This window comes from Puntigrus tetrazona, chromosome 17 (assembly GCF_018831695.1).
Source record: "Puntigrus tetrazona isolate hp1 chromosome 17, ASM1883169v1, whole genome shotgun sequence".
Lineage (NCBI taxonomy): Eukaryota > Metazoa > Chordata > Actinopteri > Cypriniformes > Cyprinidae > Puntigrus > Puntigrus tetrazona.
The window spans coordinates 15,505,932-15,525,701 of NC_056715.1; the positions used below are offsets into that span (position 1 = coordinate 15,505,932).

General features: G+C 38.2%; 2 protein-coding genes across 3 annotated transcripts in view; both read left to right on the top strand.

Moving 5' to 3' along the window:
* The first annotated feature begins 2,195 nt into the window (after nucleotides 1–2,195).
* cdan1 (codanin 1) lies at nucleotides 2,196–13,033 on the top strand. 2 transcript variants are annotated; one of them, XM_043263762.1, is made up of 28 exons: nucleotides 2,196–2,339; nucleotides 3,368–4,053; nucleotides 4,866–5,066; nucleotides 5,142–5,332; nucleotides 5,539–5,658; nucleotides 6,511–6,589; nucleotides 6,668–6,788; nucleotides 6,865–6,974; nucleotides 7,066–7,155; nucleotides 7,259–7,334; nucleotides 7,417–7,619; nucleotides 8,155–8,281; nucleotides 8,371–8,514; nucleotides 8,604–8,770; nucleotides 8,856–8,937; nucleotides 9,713–9,802; nucleotides 9,921–9,975; nucleotides 10,083–10,216; nucleotides 10,303–10,406; nucleotides 10,511–10,660; nucleotides 10,747–10,810; nucleotides 10,982–11,060; nucleotides 11,161–11,369; nucleotides 11,593–11,700; nucleotides 11,807–11,870; nucleotides 11,962–12,122; nucleotides 12,247–12,354; nucleotides 12,437–13,033. In XM_043263762.1, exons 1-28 carry the CDS (start codon nucleotides 2,262–2,264, stop codon nucleotides 12,530–12,532), a joined length of 3,897 nt encoding a protein of 1,298 aa, XP_043119697.1. In that variant the 5' UTR covers nucleotides 2,196–2,261; the 3' UTR covers nucleotides 12,533–13,033. The 2 variants fall into 2 exon arrangements, with proteins under 2 accessions (XP_043119697.1, XP_043119698.1); XM_043263763.1 differs by having other exon boundaries at nucleotides 12,250–12,354.
* A 743-nt stretch (nucleotides 13,034–13,776) lies between these two features.
* The window catches only part of stard9 (StAR-related lipid transfer (START) domain containing 9), a 38,158-nt gene continuing 32,164 nt past the window's right edge, over nucleotides 13,777–19,770 (top strand). Inside the window, exons 1-2 of the mRNA XM_043262658.1 lie at nucleotides 13,777–14,024; nucleotides 16,671–16,740. Of these exons, the coding sequence (XP_043118593.1) occupies nucleotides 13,978–14,024; nucleotides 16,671–16,740 (117 nt within the window). The 5' untranslated portion in view covers nucleotides 13,777–13,977. The remainder of the gene's footprint in view (nucleotides 14,025–16,670; nucleotides 16,741–19,770) is intronic.

Sequence of the window (19,770 nt, forward strand, 5' to 3'; positions counted from 1 at the left end):
TTGACACGCCCACTGGAGCTGCTGGGGGAAATTCTCCTGCTCTATTGGACGCCCCGACTGTCACTCAACGCCCATCGCCCAACGTACAGTGGTACTTTAACTATTTACTGCAAAAATTGTTATAATATATTATTTTAAACTATATATCATAATATATAAATATATATGTTTTTAAATAAATAATAATTAAATGACACATTATTATTTATTAGTATATTATATATATACTTGTGTATTTTATCTTATTAGATTTTGAAAAAAACTGCTGTTTTTGCTGCTTGGATGTTCTTCAGAAGGTTCCAAATTGTATTAATTTTATTTGTTTGTTTGTTTTGTTTCATTTTTACATATTATTATTATTATTATTATTATTATTATTATTATTATTATTATTATTATTATTTAACTTAAATTTTTTTTACAGCTCAAGAATGACATCTGAAACTTAAGGGATAGTTCACCCAAAAATGTTATTCTGTCATCACAGCCAAACAGCTGCCAGTAGCCTTTGACAGCCGTAGTATTTTTTCATATATGGAGTTCAGTGGCTACTTTTAACTGTTTGGTTAGCAGCATTCTTAAAAATACCTTCTGTTTTCAACAGAAGAAAGAGCTCATACAGAGAGAAATTTTCACATTTGGGTGAACTGGACAGATTGACAGTGCATTAGCGAGTTGCCTACATTAGGGATATGCTGTAATGTAATGAATGGATTTTAATTGCACTTCAATCACTGTTTCCACTCTATTGTATATGTGATAAGTGAGTTGACAGTGTGCATTATGTGCAGATACACTCCTGTGGTACACTTCTAAATGCCTCAGGCTCTGTTGAGAGAAAAGAGCAGGTTTATAATTTCTCAAGCCTGTGTCCTCGTTCCGGACAAGCAAAGGCCTGTTAGCTCCACTTCTATTATGTTCTGTTATAATAACTTTACTTCTTTTTAGCGCAGTCACGGGAAACACCCAGTATACTCCCAGTATTTATTGTAAACTACCTACGCAGTTATAGATAGTTTACCATGTAAATATTCCCTAAACAAATTGGTTTAGACGTGTACACAATGTACGGACAAGAAGCTGTAGCCAAACAGACACACAAATACAGGCAGAGGAGGCACACCTGCGCTCGTAGTGAAAACAAGCAGAGCTTATGAGATTACTCCTAATATTTGTCGATGGTCTGCACGGTTCTGTTTGTAAAGAAAAACAGGTTTCTCGGTTGTCCATAGAGAGAATGCTCATTCTGTTTTGTTTACCACACAAACTGTTGCTTTTGCAGGTACTTTGCTCATAATATAGTGTTTTAATAACATTCTAGAAAAATAAGTAGGGACCAGTGTAGGTAACAGCATTGTTCGGTTGTATTTATTGCAGCACAAAAAATGTTTCAGTTTACAATCGTAAAACCCAGAAGAGAAAAAACACTTCTGAGTCATCAAGAGAAGTAACACTACTGTTTATAGATTTTAAAACATCAGTTTTTGATCATAATGGCATCAGCTTAAAGATGGTTGACATCACTGCCAGGATTTCTACAACATAAATCGCACAGTGTTTTCTGAACACTGCGTAGGTTGCTAATAACTCGCTAATTACGGTTTTCTATAGATAAGTTAAAGTAAAACATGAAAATCTTTTAACCTAATGTTAGCCTCAAAGACGATTTGTCTCATAAACTTAATCTAATTTCCCAGGGGAACCTATGGCAAATCAGTCTTTTGGATTGAGGTAAACTGAAGTCATTACAGCTCTCAGTACAGTAAAAAACCCACATAATTAATTTTGTTGCAAATGAAAACTAGGTTAGGTGAGGATAAATGTACAGGCTGCTCAATGCGTTGTTTAATTGAATTGAATTAAATTAAATTGTGAGAAAAAAATCTGAGAATTAAATATAGCAATGTGTTTGTTCTGTAGCCTACTCTTAAAAAAAAAAACTTTTAAAAAGAGTTATAGAGCTGAATTTTAACACTGAAAAAAAAAAAAAAAATATAAATATATATATATATATATATATATATATATATATATATATATATATATATATATATATATATATATATATATATATATATATATATATATATATATATATTGTTTTGTTGTTGTTTTGTTTTTGCCAAGACGCTCTTTTTTTGAACTTTTATTTTGAAGTTATATCCATGTCTCCCGTGTTGTTGAGGTTTGCGCGCGCTGCAGCGCTCGTCCAATCCCGCCCCTGACACGAGGCACGTCACTCGCACGATCCTCAGAGCAGAATGGCGGCTCTTTTGGAATCGTTACTGCTCAGGAAAGTGGACTTAAGCGAGGCTGTGCTCTGGCTCAGAGGACAACACGTAAGGATTTACACCGCGCCGTGCTTTCTCTCTAATGCCGCGTCTTACTGTCACTGCGTGGCGGACTGGAGGAGTGATTGTTTTCCTGAAATTCAGTCTGCTAATCTATAGCTACGTTAGCAAACAAACATTAAGGAGCCGCTTTATTTTAGAGGTGGATATTTACGGTTTTGATTTCTTAGTTAAATTAAAGTTTTAGATTTACACGACTGCTGTTAACGCAACAGAACTTCTCCAGGAATTAAACGGGAACGTTGTCATCAACAAGTTTCTTTTTGGTTTGAAAATTAAAAACAGGTTTAGGGGAATGTAAACACTTTATTCACTTTATTCACTTATACCTTCTAAGTTGTTATAATTGAGAGTAGTACATTACTACAAGTACAGAATTACATTTAAATAAGATAATTGTCCCATGTGTGATGTTTTATACTATTTATAGTAGTGTAATATTTATTAATATTGTATTTTAAATTAGTTTATGTGCTTTTAATTTCTATTCATTTCACGTGCAACTTTATCCTATGTTTAACGTTATTTTAGTTTTAGTAGTTTTATTTAGTTGAACTTATTTTAGTCAGTTGCTAAGGCATTTTTAACTTTCAGTTTAGGTATTTATTTCTTTAACATTTTATTTCAAAAATAAAGTTAAAGAATTTTTTTAATTTAGTGAACAACACAGTAACAAAGCTGAATATAATATGAAGAGGAAAACATTTCGTATACACATTAAAAAATATCCAAATTCAATTATTATTATTAAAATTATATATATATATATATTTATTTGCCGTGAACAAAAAGTAACTTGTTTGAGCTTTATTACTTCATGCATTAAGTGTACAACTTGCATGATGTTTTATATATTTTCCTTATAATAAAATTTCATTTTCTATTTATTCTCTTATTTCGTTCTTATTTAGTTATGAAATTAATATAAATACTTTTTTATTTAATTCAAAAAAGTACAAATGTAACTAGTGTCTTGGATCATGATTTGAATTAGATTTTTCTTTTTGTCTTGCCAGGTTTATGAATCTCAGAACTTTCCATTTAAGTTCAGCGAAGAGGAGTTTGTGCCTTTCCTATTAAATTTTTTGCGGGATCAGAGCAGTCGGACTTTGACCCATGGCCCCACCACACCGGCCAAGACCCCCAGCACCTCCAGATCTGTCAGGACCCAGGACTCTTCTGATCGGAGAGCCAGCAAATCCACGCCAGGTCAGGGCCCACGCAGCGCTAGCCGAGTCCAGCTCTTCTCTCCTGCCCCGTCCGTGTCCCCGGTGGGAGGTAGGAGTGAGCAGGAGACCCCGTTTACTGGTGCTCATTGCATGAGCGGTGTCAGTACCCTCAGTAGCCCTTCATTCAGCTCTGTGTGGAGCCCTGCTCCCCGCAGCGCCCCGTCCGAGCGGCGCTCTGCTCAGCGCCCCAGTCTTGGCGACTTCATGACTTCACCTCCAGAGACACAGCCCAGCCCCTCCGCGCAGCATCACCGGGGCCGCCGGAGGAGTGGGGGGTTTGGGGGGTGCGCGCCCGGCAGGCAGACGGGAACTCGAGGTACCGTATCGGAGGAAGGAGGTCGATGGGATGGGGGAGGAAGGAGGAGCAGAGGTGTGGGGCGGATTGAACCAGTGTCACCTCCAACACAGGTGCAGCTCAACTTCAATAATTTGGAAGACTTTCCTCCAGTGGGTGCCGCCCAGTCTTCACCAGTGTAAGTGAGCCATCAGGGACTTATATGTGTCTTAATATTTTTTTTTTTTTAATGGTTAAATAAAGCAAGCTTTATACTAGTTTAAAGAAAAGGTTATGATCATTTACGTACATTATATATACTCAATTGTCATCTATCGCATCAGCGCCTGAGCTGCTGTAAGTAAATAAATAAATAACTGTTGCAACACAGATAATTTAAACATAGATAATTCTAAAAATAAATAAAAACATTAAAATAATTTCTGAAGGATCTGTACTTTTTTCTTTTTTTTAAGCAGTGATTAATAAATAAATTCTGATAAACCATTTTTCTTTAAAATATGGCATAATATTTTGCAATGTATGTATATTCATTCATATATTTAATGTATATTTAATATTACATTTTTCTTTATAAAACAAGGACAATTGCATCTATAGACATTTTTTGTATTATGGCCCCCTAAGATATGAAAATAAATGTAGACTACATTTATTCACAATTTCATTGTAGTATAAGCCGCTTTAAAATCAAAACGGGCAGTTCTTTTTATAGAATATTTGCAGGGTTTATAATAAATAGTAGTTACAAATCCTATTCAGTCAGTTCTTGGTGAACAAAACCAAACTGCATTATATTTCTTTTCAAGAGTCTGTTATATATACAAAAGAAAAATGCTACTTATGGTTCATTCTCAATTTAAAATGTTTAAAAAAAATCACACTTTTGCACATCCTTTGCGTCTTCTAGTGCGTTTGTGTAGTCATATGTGCAATTTCATGATAAACGTAATATGAAAGATAAAACGACTTTGTCTTCCGCTTTTCCAGAGCAACCAAACCTTCACGGAGAATCAACCCAACTCCTGTAAGTGCCGAGCGGCCTAACTCCAAACCTAAGAGCTGCTTTACATCCACCCCTCTCAGCCTGCCTGCCAGTCCCCCTACCGTACCAGAGAGCGCTGCGGCTAAACTGACCGCTGCCAGTCCTCACAGTCTGCAGGAAGAGAGAGAGCTGCTTAGGAGAGAAAGGTACGTTTAGCAAGGTTTAGTTTGAATGATATCACCGTGTTTATCTGTCACTTATTGTCCTCTTGTTTTCTGTAGGTCTAAACTCGCCCAGCAGACCAGCTCTCCTCTGAAAAGCACCCCTGCCCTCTGTACCCCGACCAAAACGGTGCACAGACAGGGGTCGAAAGTGACCCCTGATTCTCAGTCACCTTGCCCTGACCCTGACAAAGTGACACACAAATCAGAGCTGAATCTCTTAGCAGAGCTGTATTGTACCTGCATTTCAGGTGAATGGCCTCCAGAGGGTGCTGCATACACACACACACACACACACACACAGATTTATATATATATATATAACAAACATTTTAAATATTTAACAATATTACAGTTTTTTCTTATTAAATGCAGCCTTGGTGAGCTGAAAATATATTTGTTTTTATATATGTGTATATATATATATATATATGTATGTGTGTGTGTTTTCTTCTAGAGAACCTGGTTCCTTGTGTCTTCTTGGAGCTGTTTTTTGTGCTGCAGCTCTTGACATCTCGTGGCGTGTCTGTGTCTGAATCTGAGGAGGAAGGAAACGGTGTCTGTGAAGACAGCCCAGGTGAGGTTTTTTTATCACACACTGTCAGTAATAAAGCTTTTTGACTTCAGATGCCATGTTAAATCATGCTGAAGGAATGTCGTAAGGAAGAGTTTTTCGTAAGCCTGCTCTCAGTAGAATAAAGCTTTAAAAATGCATTAGGCCTACTCATACATTATTCTGTGCTGGAAGCTACAGTTTCTAACATTTATGATCAGCGTTTCTTTTTTTACAGTACTGTGTTGTTCTATAAAGTAAATTTCTTAAACCCGTTGTAAATTACAGTATAATTGCAATTAATTATTATTAAGCAGATATTGTAATAGTAATAATGCGTTTTGATTATAATTACAACTACATTATAATAGTAATAACTAATAAGAACTATAAAATAATGAATATTAACTAATTATGATTAGACTAATTCTAATATCAATTATAAAATTATTATGATTAATGATAATATGGTTAATAACTATGTTATGTATGTTTAGTGTCCTGTAGTCATAATGAATGGGCTCACCGGTTGAGTTAAAAAAACAAAAAAACAATATGTGCTACATAATTGCGTCACTTGTTTTTGTTGTATATTTATTCTAGGTTTGAAAATAAGTCTCAAAATGAACAATAAATGCTTGAGGAATACAGTCTTCAAAATGTTTTTCACTAAAAAAAGGTCCTAGAACACATAAATTCACAACTTTCAAAATTGTTTTATGGACTTTATCAACTGAAAGCTGAAAGGTTATGTTGTTAAATGCGCTGTTCTTCCAATCACTTACAGCCTTAGTTTCATTCTTGGCAAAAATACATTTTGTATACATTGCTTAAAGACTATGATGATGAGTTTGCTGTTCGTTTGTGGTCATGCAGACGTGTTGGAGAAAGCTTACCTGGGAAATGTCCACAACTGCGTGTATTTTTCTGTGAGGGTGTTGGAGAATCAGTTTGAGTAAGTCTGATTATTGTTTAAATGCTCTCCACTCGGATCGGTCTCGGAGTGTCTGACTTTGTCTTCTCTGTTTGTCAGGTTGGTGTCACACCTGGACAAATGCATGCTACGGCTGCTGTCTGAGAACGAGAGAGTCGGGGCTTTCTCCTCATCGCTGAAGGATCGCCTATCGCAAGCTCAGGACAGCTGCACGGCTAAAGTAAGCATTAGTTAAAAAGCAACCAATAAGTTACCCTTTGAAAAGCTCACACTGAACAACCCCGTCGCTTCCTCAGGTTCTCCCCAGTCCACCTTTGTTCGTTCATTCAGTCCCGTTCCAGCCCGCCACAGACAACCGCTCCAATTTCAGCAGCGACAGGGCCTTCCATACCTTTAAAAAGCAGAGGTACACTGCAAACCATTTATATTTTTTCGGTATATGTTTCATGCTGTTTATCGGTTTGATTGGATTCATTTCATGTCCTCTGCTTTTGTAGGGATGTGTTTTATGGCTTTCTCAGAGAATGGGAGGACTCTCATAAAGAACCTGGCTGGGATTTTGAGGCTGCATTAGGCGGTAGAGTCAGGTGACTTTTTTTTTTATTTTTATGCTCTGTTGGTATAATATACATATCCTTTTTAAATCAGTTTGATTATTTCTATTGCATTCTTTTTTGTTTATACCTGCAGAATGATGGTCAGTCAGCTCACGGCAGCAGGAAGCCATTCTCACTTTGCAAGGCTTTTCCAGAAGCAGCTGATCCAGGTGAGCCGCGGTGGCTGATTATTCTCACGTTTCCTCTTGTCCTACGTCTGGCTATTTTATATTCTTTCTGTTCCGTCTCTAGATGTGCAAAGGCCCTTGTGTGCTGGGCTCCAGTGATGCCCCTGATGCTGATTTGCTTGGCATGCTGGGAGCAGACAGCCTGGGTCGTCTGAAGCGCCTGCAGCAGCGTCTGGTCCAGCCTCAAGGACTCATCGGTCCCTGCCCTCCACCATCCTTTCCTGGTCATCAGGAGTTCTTCAAGTGCTTCCTTCAAACAGCCAGCTGGTAAATGTTGCTGTGATAAGCCTTGAACTTTTGAGTTTGAGTGCAGTTTGAATTCCTGTTGACATTTTTTGTTAAAACAGGAAGTGCTTATCTCTTTGTTTAAACAGCAAATAGTTATTCATTCACATCACAGCACTGAAAAATCAGAGCTTGGTGAAATGTCGGGCAAACGCAATGGAAATACTTAGAGCTACATTTTTTTTTTACATTTTATTTGTTAATGTTATTAAGTCATTACTTTAATCATAAGTGTCACATAATCTTTCGGAAATCATTCTAATATGCTCATTTGATGCTATGATATGATCATTTGAATATATGTATATGTGTATATTTATATACTTATATGTATGTATATATATGTGTGTGTGTGTTATATCAGTATTAATTTCACTTAAAATCTATATCCCTGCTTAAAGTACATTTTGTTAGATTTTAGCACAGTGAAATGCCAAAGCTAATAATAATACATTGTCTCAACACATTCATTGTATCTTTTGCTCCTTGGCTCTAATTCTTGTCATCTTTGTTCTAGCTGTCAGCTAAACCAGCATCTGAAAGATGGTCTGTGTCAGCAGCTGCTGAAGCTAGATGAGGTGTCCATCCTGGGTCCAGATGCCAGCTCTGCTCGGGGAGCGGGTGATGGAGACATGGAGCAGCAGGTTAGAGCAGAAAGCAAAAGAATTACATGCTCTACTGTTATAAGAGACTTGAATTCGTTTAAAACACACATCTGTGGTCTTTGTTTTAGGACGAGAAGCAGCGTTTCTCCTCTGTTCTTCTAACAGCTCGACTTCTGGCCAAGTTTTTGGGCTTCATCTCTTTCCTGCCTTACCAGACCTCCGAGCTGCCATCAAGAGACATACAGGATACTGCCATCACTCTGCGGAGCAAGGTAAGGATTATATGAGGGCAAGACTTTATTTAGCTCAAAGCTAGTGTATCTTTTATAACCTGATTGTTTTTATAAATGTGTATTGTCAGAGCTCTCCAGTGCTGGATGTGTGTGCAGTGTTGAGGAGTTCAGTGCACCGGAGACGCACAATTCTGACAGTGCCCTGGATAGTGGAGTTTCTGTCCATGCTGGATTACATCGGCCCATTTCTTCCTTGTTATAGGACTGCTCTGTGCCTTCTGCTCCAGATCTACAAGTGAGTGTATGGTGTGTATATATGTCAAAGATGGTCACTGCTTGTGGTTGTTGTTAATTAGTGTGTGTGTGTGTGTGTGTGTCAGGAGGATGGTATTGGGTCGAGGAGGAGAGCTGTGTTACATGAATCAGCTGCTCATGGTGGCGGTTTTGGGTTGGCTCTTCCAGGTGAGGATCCAAAATCCATTGAAATTGTATAATAAATATTTAAATGTGCCATGTTGCCAAGTAGCAGAACACAGCTGTTTACTTAAAGACATAGAAGTAAAAAAAAAAAAGTGTCGTCTGAGAGTAAAAGTTTCAGTGAGTAGAGAGAGACATTTCCGAAACTTAGAGGTCAGCAGATGTGTTTTTCAGGGCCGATTATCACAGATCAAGTAGAACGATTTTTTTGAATCAACATACATGTCTGGTAAAAATTACAATTAATGTAAAAATTAAGAATAACAAGGGCTCTGACAAAATGATTTGATATTTTGATGGCAAATTGCTTTTGAAAATGAGATGGCGGTAACCATACAAATATTTAATTTTGGTGCTAATAATAGGGTGACATCTACTTATGACACATCACTCCACAAGTACACAATATAATATAACTTTTTTTTTTTTTTTTATGTATCCAAAATGCACCTAAATAGTGATTTGAATCTAGAGTAAACTCGTTGTAGTTGTATATGGAAAGTCAATTGGGTTCTTTTTCACTTTTGTTAACTGATAGAGATCCGAGTTTCAAAAAGCAGCTGAACACGCTCTAAAAGTTATTTCATAATTAATTCAAGGCATCATTTGATAGTTTGATTTGCATACACTATTGAAGATGATTACCTTATTAATGCATTATGAGATATTATGTGATAATTGTTTATTGTATCATAGTTGACCAAATTGTGCAGCCTGGACAAAGAGAGGTTATGAAATCTTTGTTGAATCTTTCTTTTAGATCCCCATCTTCCCTGAAGATCTCTTCTTTAGCGCAGATCTAAATCAAGAATTTAAGGAACTGGAGAATATTACAAGCTCTCAGGGGCTGGTGAGTGGCTCACTGATTATTATTTTTTTCACATTTAACTTTTTCCATTAAGGAGGGAAAGACGTATTTTTTTTTTTTTTTTTTACAATGTGTAAAATACTGTATGTTTACTTTTCAGGACACCCTCCCATTAGTAGACCAACAGCTTCTCTACACTTGCTGTCCATATTTAGGTAAGAATGAACTGTTTGGGGGAAAAATGATGTGCTTTACCAAACTTTGGTTGGAATAGTTTCCAGTTGAGTGTGATGGACGCATCTTCATGTCTTTATTTTGCCAGGGGAGTTTCGTAAACTTCTTGCTGCTTTTGTGGCCGGTAGTACATCCAAGAGCGGAGGGTTGATTCGCAAGATCACCCCCACATCTGCAGAACTGAGGGGATCCTCCACCAACCGTTCACAGCAGAAGCTTCAGGTACGCCGCCAGCAAAATGCCTTCCATCTGTAGAAAGATTAAGGCCATGTGTGGCTGTTCATGCTTTTCCATACGTCTTTACATAGGTTGACCTGGAACAGGCCTTCTTTCACAACCAGCCCCCATCTCTCAGACGGACTGTAGAGTTTGTTGCTGAGAGAGTCGGTTCCAACTGCGTCAAGCACATCAAGTCAGTCTCTCACCATTCGCTCAGTTTTTGGCTTTTCAGTCCATGTATATCAATCAACACTTGCTTTTCGTCATTTCATATTTTCCTAACTCTGTGTGTGGTAGGGCTACGCTTGTGTTGGAGCTGGTGAAGGGCGGAGAGAAAACTCTTCGAGATAGTTTGGGTTTGGAAGGCGTTAACGCGGCCAAGTTAAACGATTCTATCTGCGCTCAGCTGTGTGACGCAGGCATGCAGGCTCTAGAGACGGCAACCAGGTCAGCAGCTCTCTTCTCTCGTCACACGTATATCATGCTGTTGGACATGTTCAGAGTTGTCGTCCTCTTTCACATCTTCGTGATAGGTTCTGCAGTGAAAATGCCCCCGGAGCTGTCAGAGTACTTCTTCCTCTGGAGACCTCCCCTTCTGTGAGTAGAACAGTTACTATTCATTCATTCATTACACTTAAAATCCTGTTTGTGTTGGGTGTACATTGTTGTACGGAGTTATTTTTTTTGGCCATTTCCTCATTTTAGAAAAAGCCTTCAAGTTCATTTATTTACTTTGCGGTATGATTAATATTTTGTGGTGTGGTTTAGGTCCTGACCACTGCTGAGAGCATCACCACTCGTTTGGCTACAGAAAAGGCTTGCAGCTGGCTCTCTGCCAACATCACAAGTATCAAAGCCTAATTTTAGAGACATTTTAAACTACATTATTTTGTAGCATTTTTTTTTAACAAAAATATGAAATATTCCTGTTTGAAATAATCCCTCAGCGCTGCTGAAGAGGGAGTGGAAGACTGCGTTTGAGAGGGTGATGAAGAGTGTGCCCACATCCATCAGTTTGGATGCTGAAGAGGGAGAGGGATCGAGCAGGAGTCAACAGGCCCGGAAGAGTGCCTCAGGGCTTGGTGCTGGGTCCTCTTGTGTTTCAGACTGCACCCATAAAGTTCCACTGGGATCAGAAGTCTTGATTGAAATAAAGGTGATTTATTGCTGATGGTGATGATAAAACATATAATTTGATGGAGAGAGAAGAAAATTAAAACTAAAGCTGGTTAAAACCTTTTTTCTTTATTTTAAACCGTTAACAGTCTGCTATTAATACAACAGTTGTATTGAGAAAGCAACGAGCAAGCCTATGGTAATTCAGGGTCATTTTCAGACGTGAGTTAGTCAATCACAAACCGTGTTGTCTCATGTTTCAGGAGGTTTTAAGTGTTGCTGTAGGACCCAGATCTGATGAGGAAGTTTTCACTGTTCATCAGATTGAGTCACTGCTGGACAGAGTGGTGCGAACACTTGGATGCAAAAAAGTAATCAGAACCCCTACAGCGTACTTTATTTCAAACTTTCCAGTCATTCAATGTTTTATTTAATCTATTTACTTATACAGTATACTCTCCTTTGGTCTTTTTCTAGTTCCTGTCCCCGGTGGTTGAGCAGATGTTGTTGCGCTGTACTGTTCAGCTTGCCTGCAAACTTGGTGAGAGTGCAATTAATGGATAATTAAGATAATCAATGCTGAACAGGATTATTATCCTATTGTGTCTGTTTGGGTTTGTTTCCATGTGCAGTATCCGGGGAGCTGCCACTTGCCTCCTCCGCCGAGGGCAACAAGAGACCTGCTCTTCTGGAAAAGTTTCTAGTTCTGTGGTCTCAGACGCCGTCTCCACCTCTGCACCTTCTCCTCAGTGAACACACTTTGACTGCCATTTTTAGTGCCACGGATAGTGAGGTAAAACCACCGATTTAATCCTATCGTTGATGTTGTTTTTTTGGCGAATATAACCCTTATTCTGTGTGAACAGTAACGGCACTGGTTTATTGATGAAATTGCATTTTATGCTTTAAAATGCCAGAAGACTGACTACCTGTTCCTGATAAGACTGCTAATAGAGAGGGGTCTTTTAGGAGAGGACGAAGTGGGCACTAACTGGCCGAAGTTGTCAGCGTTATCTTGGCCAGAGGTAATTGTGTTAACTCATTTTAGAGAGAGCGAAGCTGGAATTTTCACATATCACTGATGGCTTTCCTCGTTTGCTCTTGTAGGAGTCTGTAGAGAGGTTTCAGCAGCTCTCTCTGGCCACCCAGTTCCCATTGCCTTCACTGCCAAACCACAGGGACATACTGCAGGTCTCTCAATGAGCACTAGGGGGACACAGGAGTCCACATTACCACTGTATCCCAGCCAAACACTATTGTATTAACAGATGCATATTTAAACAAAAGTATGTTTAAAACTGCAATATATATGATTTTAAAAAATATTTTAAAGTATGACTTATTGCTAGTTGCAAGGAGAGTATTTGCTGCTTCAAAATGATGAGTTGACAGACCAGGCATTGATAGATTACAAACCTTAAAACACATTTAGTGGGGTTATTTTAGGAGGGATTTGCCAGATTTCGCTTGTACTGCCTCGCGGTAGAAAAAGATAGACCATTCACTGTGCTTTCTTGTCATTTATGGAATCCTATTTATTTATTTTAAGTGTATATGTTTTCTGCTTGTTGGTTGGTGAGTGCGTCTGTTTGTAGGCTTTTCTTAGACTATATTTGCGAAAAATTTGCACTTTGTTAATGTTGGAGGATGTTTTCATCGGTTTAATTCTAAACCTATATGTTGTAATAAAATGTAATTTCGTGGTTAATGTCTAAGTGTCTTTTATGAGTTAGATTTATAGCTCAGTGGACTGCACGTCTGCTCTTTTGACAAACATCATGGGAATTGCCTATTTTAAAATGGAAATGAAAAAAAAACCCATAAAGGTAAAATCAAAAATTAATCATTTTTCCCCGTACAAATAATGTCCCATTATTATTCAGAAATCATCCTAATATGCTAATTTGGTGCGCAAAAAAACTTGAAAACATACTGTTTTATAATTTTGTAGAAACGGTGATAACGAAGAGCATTCACCAATAAAGCGTTTATTTGCATAATAAAATATTACATAACCGTAAAACGACAGGCTTTAACGAATCCTTGGGGGTAAAAAAAAAATACAAATTTTACTGAGCCCTACTTTACTTAATTTTGAACATTCGTGTATAGCGGAAGACCTATTCCTAATTGGAGTACACGAGATTATAATAAAGAAGAGACATGCAGTTAATGCGTGCCTGTAGGCGAACACTTCGCCTTTGTTTCTTTTTCCAAAGTTTCCTGCTATGGCCTGCCTCATGAATATTAAATACATACTTGACGTTGCTTCCTGGTTTGACCAGTAAAAGAATCTAATTAATATTAAGCCCCGCCTTATTCAAAATCAAACGTTCGTTTAACAAATCAGAGAGAACTGTTGGAACCAACGTCATCCTACGTCTTTAATATTCATGAGCGAAGCCTTGCCCGTAATAAGCTCTCCTCAGTAGAGACGGCAGGCCAGGAAGTTTGAGCGCAGTTCAACTGCGGCTTTACGATGTGCTCCGTGATTGTCTGGACGGTATGAATAACATGACCCGAAAAATCTGCCGTCGGTTTCCTCACTCCGCTCGGGATAATTCAGCGCTGTGGAGGGCTTTAATAAATGGACTCTAACGGACAACTGGACTTCAATTCATCGTTTCCCTTCGCCCGGTGTCAAACGAATGGCAAACGTGAAAGTCGCGGTTCGAGTCCGTCCGCTGAACACCAGGTACGAGACGCTGTCGTGAATCTCATATTGCATCAATTATCTGTAAAAGTGCACGATTAAAAGCTAATAAATCCAGAGTGATGTGGAGTTTATAAACAGCATTGAGGTGTCTGTGTCTGTTGCTATGTCTGGGAATAGACCTGCTCTGACTGAACGCCGACTGAAACAAATAAACTGCCATTCAATAAAACTACTGCCTGAGCTCTCTATATATAGCTTTATGTGATGCACTATATATAAGTAACGTAAACGTTTACCACGTCGATCTAGAGGCGTAAAATAAATGATAGCATATTCAAAAACAACGCTTCAGCATGCATTAAATATCTAATACATAACAAATGAATAAGCAGTGCGTGTTTTGGTGCACGATAAATGCATTGTAATCTCCTCGAAATCCCCTTAAAACCCCTTCCCCCGACAGGACTGTATCATTTTAATGTCTTGTATCGTTTATACAGAGTTTCATTGCAAGTGTGTTGCATCAGTAAAATCTAATGGACGTTTTGATATAGTTTTTGTTTTTTTTTTAAAAAAGGGGGGTATAGTGCGCGCAGAGTTTGCCCCATGAGAGCCCCCTGCCCCACCCTCCAGCATTAGCCAAATTACTACAGTATGTGGGTGCCGGACAGGGGGGCAGAGAAACTCCTCCCAGACTGACGCGTGTGTTTGGCCGGAGCTGCCTGACATTTAAAGCGTCTCCCCGAAGTGTGCATCACAAAGGAGTCTCCATTGTGCGAACGGACACGGCTTTTTAACAGGCGGCCGTTGGTTTAAGAGTATGCGCATAATAAATACGTGCCTTTGAACTCTGGGCTTTGGTCCAAAAAAATATGACTTCTGCGTTTTGAGTGTTCAGGGGTTTTTTTGGCGGGAGTTGTGCGGGAATCCGAGAAACGCGTGTTTGTAAACACGTTCTCCTCGTACGGAAAGTTGTTGTTTTTTTTCTTTCCGCCGGTTATGTTATAAAACGCACCGTTTCTAGGCTAAAGTATGAACACGAGCAAGCTGTGGTGGTTGTGGCTGAGGCCTCCGTCCATCACTGGCAGAGGGAAGCGGACCCACGTGGTACTACACGAGCGGAGAGTTTGCTCCGGAGGGCCGTTTCTTAAAGGACTGGAACATCTGCTGCATTAACAGCATCGAACACAACTGGAGAATAGGTTGATTTTGTGCATTTTCAAATAACAAAATTGTGCAAAACTCACAATGATACTATAGCATTGGGAATAATTCCTGAGGTGATGCAAATATATATATTTTTTGCGGTTGCTAGGGTGTTTCTAGGGTGTTCTGACTAGTTAAAAGTCAAACAGAGTCAAAGGAACCCATCTTCAAACTTGAAGCAATAAAAGTAGTGTATCACTGTTTCCAAAAATATTAAGTAGCTCAAACTAATAAACATAAACAGCAACAATAGTTATTATTATTATATTACTATTATACATTTTTATTAATAATAATTATTTTTATTACTATTTTAGTTGTTATTATTTTAATAATAATTTGGCGTTATTTATTATTAATATTTAAGTTTAACATATCCTACGGTGGACCTGAACATCATGATGCTCATAAATTTATAATCACCAATTTATACAAACTTTTTCACTTTATTGTTAGTCCCCTAAAAACCAACATCAGCAGCAGATAGTCCCGCCCCCGAACGCACGTCATTGGTTGAGCCAGAAGTTGACTTTGCCAGTGTTTTGAAAGCACCTCAGAGCCACAGCGTGAAAGTCCAGATACTGTACGGACAGCTAGTTTTGTTGCGCGCGTCAAACTAAACAGGAAAACGTATCGAAAAATGAAATTTCTACAAACAAGGCCTCCCCCAGCCTGCACACGCCGTCAGATCCGTAGACAGAGGATTTCATTCTCTTGCATCAGTTTCATCTGGAACCCGATCCTGGAGAGATTGCACAGCTGTCCTCGCCGGTCTCTCACACACTGACACACATATCCTGCACGCTCACACGCACACACACACACAAACACACACACACACACACACCCCCACCTGCTTCGGCTCATGGAGGAGTTTTCAGCCGTCTGTTTTCATTTGAATCTGACCTTCTCGAATCCTCTCACTCCGCTGCCCCGTCTGAATATGGGCCTGCCCTGGAGATGATCGCAGCCAAATAAACAAGCCTCTGAGGATCGTAGAAGTTTATGATTAGCCTGGAGCCATGCAATGTAAAAACTAAAAAGTAAAATATCAGTTAAGAAGTCTTTGTTTTTCCTGTTTTGTGTGAAGAGCAGTTTTTTTTTGGAATGGAAATCTTTCATAACGCTCTAAATGTCTGCGCTTTCACTTTTCTGTTCGGTTTAATCTAGGCTTGAATAAAATGTTAATGTTTTTCAAAAAAATAAATAAACTAGAAAAATTAGACATGCATTCAACTTTTACGCTAGTGTAAAAAAAACGAAGGCATTTTTTTGCCTGCATATTTCAAATAACTAGGTCATATTTGGCGTTTTCCCCTCGAGTCTTGGTTATTTTCTGACCCTGGTAACTTGTTATCTCACACTCTCGCATGTTCAGTTATTAACGAGCCTTTAGCTTGTTTTAAGATTCATGAACTTTTAATAAGGCAGTAATTTGTCTATAAATGTCTTGAATATCAGTTGGTTTTTGTTCTGCAGGGAGAGTCTGGATGGAGGACGGTTAGCTGTGCAAGTGGAAGACAAAGCGGTGAGGGTCCGAAATGTGAAGGTAGGTGCATTTTTGTTGAAATATTAGTCCATGTGTAATATTTAGGATTGTTTATAAACCCTTTTAGCCAGAAAGCACCTTGAGAAAGAAGCTGTTGACGTTGATGTGAGAGTTCAAAGAGAAGGCGGTGTCAGGGTTAGATTGCTACTTGCGAGTATCTCAACAACAGGAAGTTTATTGCGAAAATGATTCTCTTCCTGCTGGATCGCTCGCTTGTTTATTCGTTCGGCGTATGAAAAGCATAAACACGTTCGAGTGCAGAAGCAGCGTGCTATTATCCCCTTCCTCTTTACACATGGAAACCCTAAACGCGTAAACAAGCAGCACGCTTACCTTACGCTTTCTGAAATCGTTCCACACCTCATTCTTGACCGAGAGCTTCAAAACCGGATTGGTGGGATGTTCTCTGCTTCCGAACCAAAAAATGTGGCGACGACTAAAATGTATATATTTATATATATAAAGTGCTGTCAAAACTAACCAATTAATCACATTTAAATTTTTTTTTACCTTTCTTTTTTTTAGAAAATTTCACATTGAGCCTTCAAAACAACATAAAAACAACATGAAGATAGCTTCTTTTAATATTTGTTTAATGGCATCTTTTTTTTTTGACTGAAGGCAAGCATCACTGATGCTCATATTGCGGATGAAAGAAATAATTTTTTTCCCAATATCTAACCATTTAGCATTACAGTATAATTATTATTATTATTTTTTTTATTTACAGGTCAACTTTTTTGTGTTCAAATGTTACAAAAGTTATATAATACGCAAGTGCAAATTAAATAAAGTTATCAAACACTAAATATTGATAAATCCTTAAAGCTATTGTTGATTAACAGACATCACAGCAGCCAGGTTCGGTTATTTGCCTGCTATTATTTTAAAATTAATTTTGCTCTAATTTTGATGCTCTAATAATGCTCTTTTATTCAGCAAGGATGCTTTACTTTGACCAAAAGTCACAGTGAAGACTTTTTTCTTTTTACTTTGACTTTTTACTCTTACATATATACATTTATTTCAAATGAATCTGAACTGCGATGTATAGACACGTTTTTACTTCTGAAGCAGGAAATACTCCCTTGCATTCAGCACTTGATTAATGGATTAATGAAATGGCAGAAGCCACATCTGGTCACCTGCTGTGAGCGCGAGAGCAAGATTAAGAATTACTTTCCGCCAGTTATTTAAAGAAAGTAAGATGGTTTTCAAAAAAAAAGATGGGCTGACATAAAGACAACGTGGAAGGCAGGCAATAAAAAACAGCTAGAAACACATTTTCGCTTTGTATTATTTGTTCATGCCGCACACATTAGAGGATCATATCTTTGTTCTTTTTGATGCTAGTGTCCCGGGATGAATGTCATAAGACAGTGTGTCAGTCGACAAAATCTCATTTAGAGTGAAATGAGAGACCAGAGGTCCAGGGAAGTCTGAAGGGTGCGTTATGTCTTTATCCTTTGTTCGCTTAAAAGTTAACAGTTAAAATAGTTTAATAGTTTAACAAAAAAATCAACTCTTTTCTGTCATTGTTTACCCACTCTCATACCATTCTAAACCCGTATAGCTTGCTTTCTTCCGTGGAGCAAAAATAAAGGTATTTTAAAAATTGTCATTAATCAAACAGTTTTAGTGACCTTGTGCTTCCATTGTATGGGCAGACAATTTTTTTAAATATATTATTACATTTATTAAATTTTTTTTTGTGTATTGATTTTATGTACTTTTTTCGTTTAAATTTTTTAGTTGTTGTCTTTATTCCTCTTTGTTTAGAAATATTTCCACTTATTTAAAGTTTTACTTTAGTTCATTTTAGTATGTCATATTAAACTTTATTTATTTGTTTATTTATTTTTAATAATTGTTGGTCAGGCAACATTTTTTCACTTAGGTTTAACTTCAGGTTTCTATCTAATATTTATATTTCCATTTATAGTTTCACTCCTGGCTTCACGGACAAGGCTTAAGCTGAAGGTTAATGTTGGTAACAATGCTTTTGGGACAGTTCAAATAGTAAAGTACTAATAAATATACTACTTATGACGGTTTCGTAATGTTTCAGGAAACCAGGCCATATTGGAACACGGCCATATAATCAGGTCTTATTTTGTATATTACTGCTGAGCCTAAATATAACGGTGCTGAGTGCAGTGCTGGGGCTCATTAGTGAAACCTTGGGCCGTATTGTGAGGTCGTTAAGGCAGCTGCGGGATTGCAATTGTGTGAATAATTACAAACCAGAGCCGCAAATGTAACGTCGTCCGGGTGACAGGTTGGCAGTGCCCGGGCATGTTTCTGCACGCTCCTCCAGACGCACACGCTTTACCGTGAAGATCTGTTTGACTGGGCTGATAATGAGCTGAGATGTACATGATCTTTGTTTGTTGAGATGCTGACGGCTCGGATCGCGTCGGGTCACGCACGGATGCACAAGTCACTTGTCCCCCAGCCTAACTACTTCCTAATTGTTGCTTTTGAACTCACTAAAGAGTATCCCAGACGTAAGCTAGAGGCACACAGCCTTGCTTCTTGGCATCGGTGCGCCGTAACATTATTAGTGGAAAAATTGAGCACATAAAGGGCTGGTCTCCCAGTAACTGATTAAATGGGCTAAATAGATTTTGAATGGTTTTCTCACTGAAGTCTAATGTAGTTTGTGAAAACACTTAATGAGAAAGAATCTTAATTAAGGGTTATCAGCTGTTACCAGCGTTGTGTAAGAAAATCGGTGTAATATAAAACTTGGCGGGGTGGATAACTTTCAGTACGCGAAATGTCTTAAATCATTTCAACAGAAAGCATGATATCACTGGCGCCAGTGAGTAGTTGTGTGATGTAATGTCATTTATGATTTAGTGAAGCTGTTAAATAACACTACTCATCATATTTGAGGATTTCAACAAACCGCTAACCCTGAAAATTAAACTGCAGAGTGAACGAGACCTTAAATTGTGTGTTGAGATGAGCTTCTCTATTGCCATTTAGCCTCCACCTAGCAGCAAACGACATTATAGAAATGCACTA

Coding starts and splice junctions, on each gene's coding strand:
- cdan1 (XM_043263762.1), top strand. CDS start 2,262: ATGGCGGCTCTTTTGGAATCGTTACTGCTCAGGAAAGTGGACTTAAGC. Junction 6,975..7,065: donor CATACCTTTAAAAAGCAGAG/GTACACTGCAAA, acceptor CTGCTTTTGTAG/GGATGTGTTTTATGGCTTTC. Junction 8,282..8,370: donor ATGGAGACATGGAGCAGCAG/GTTAGAGCAGAA, acceptor TCTTTGTTTTAG/GACGAGAAGCAGCGTTTCTC.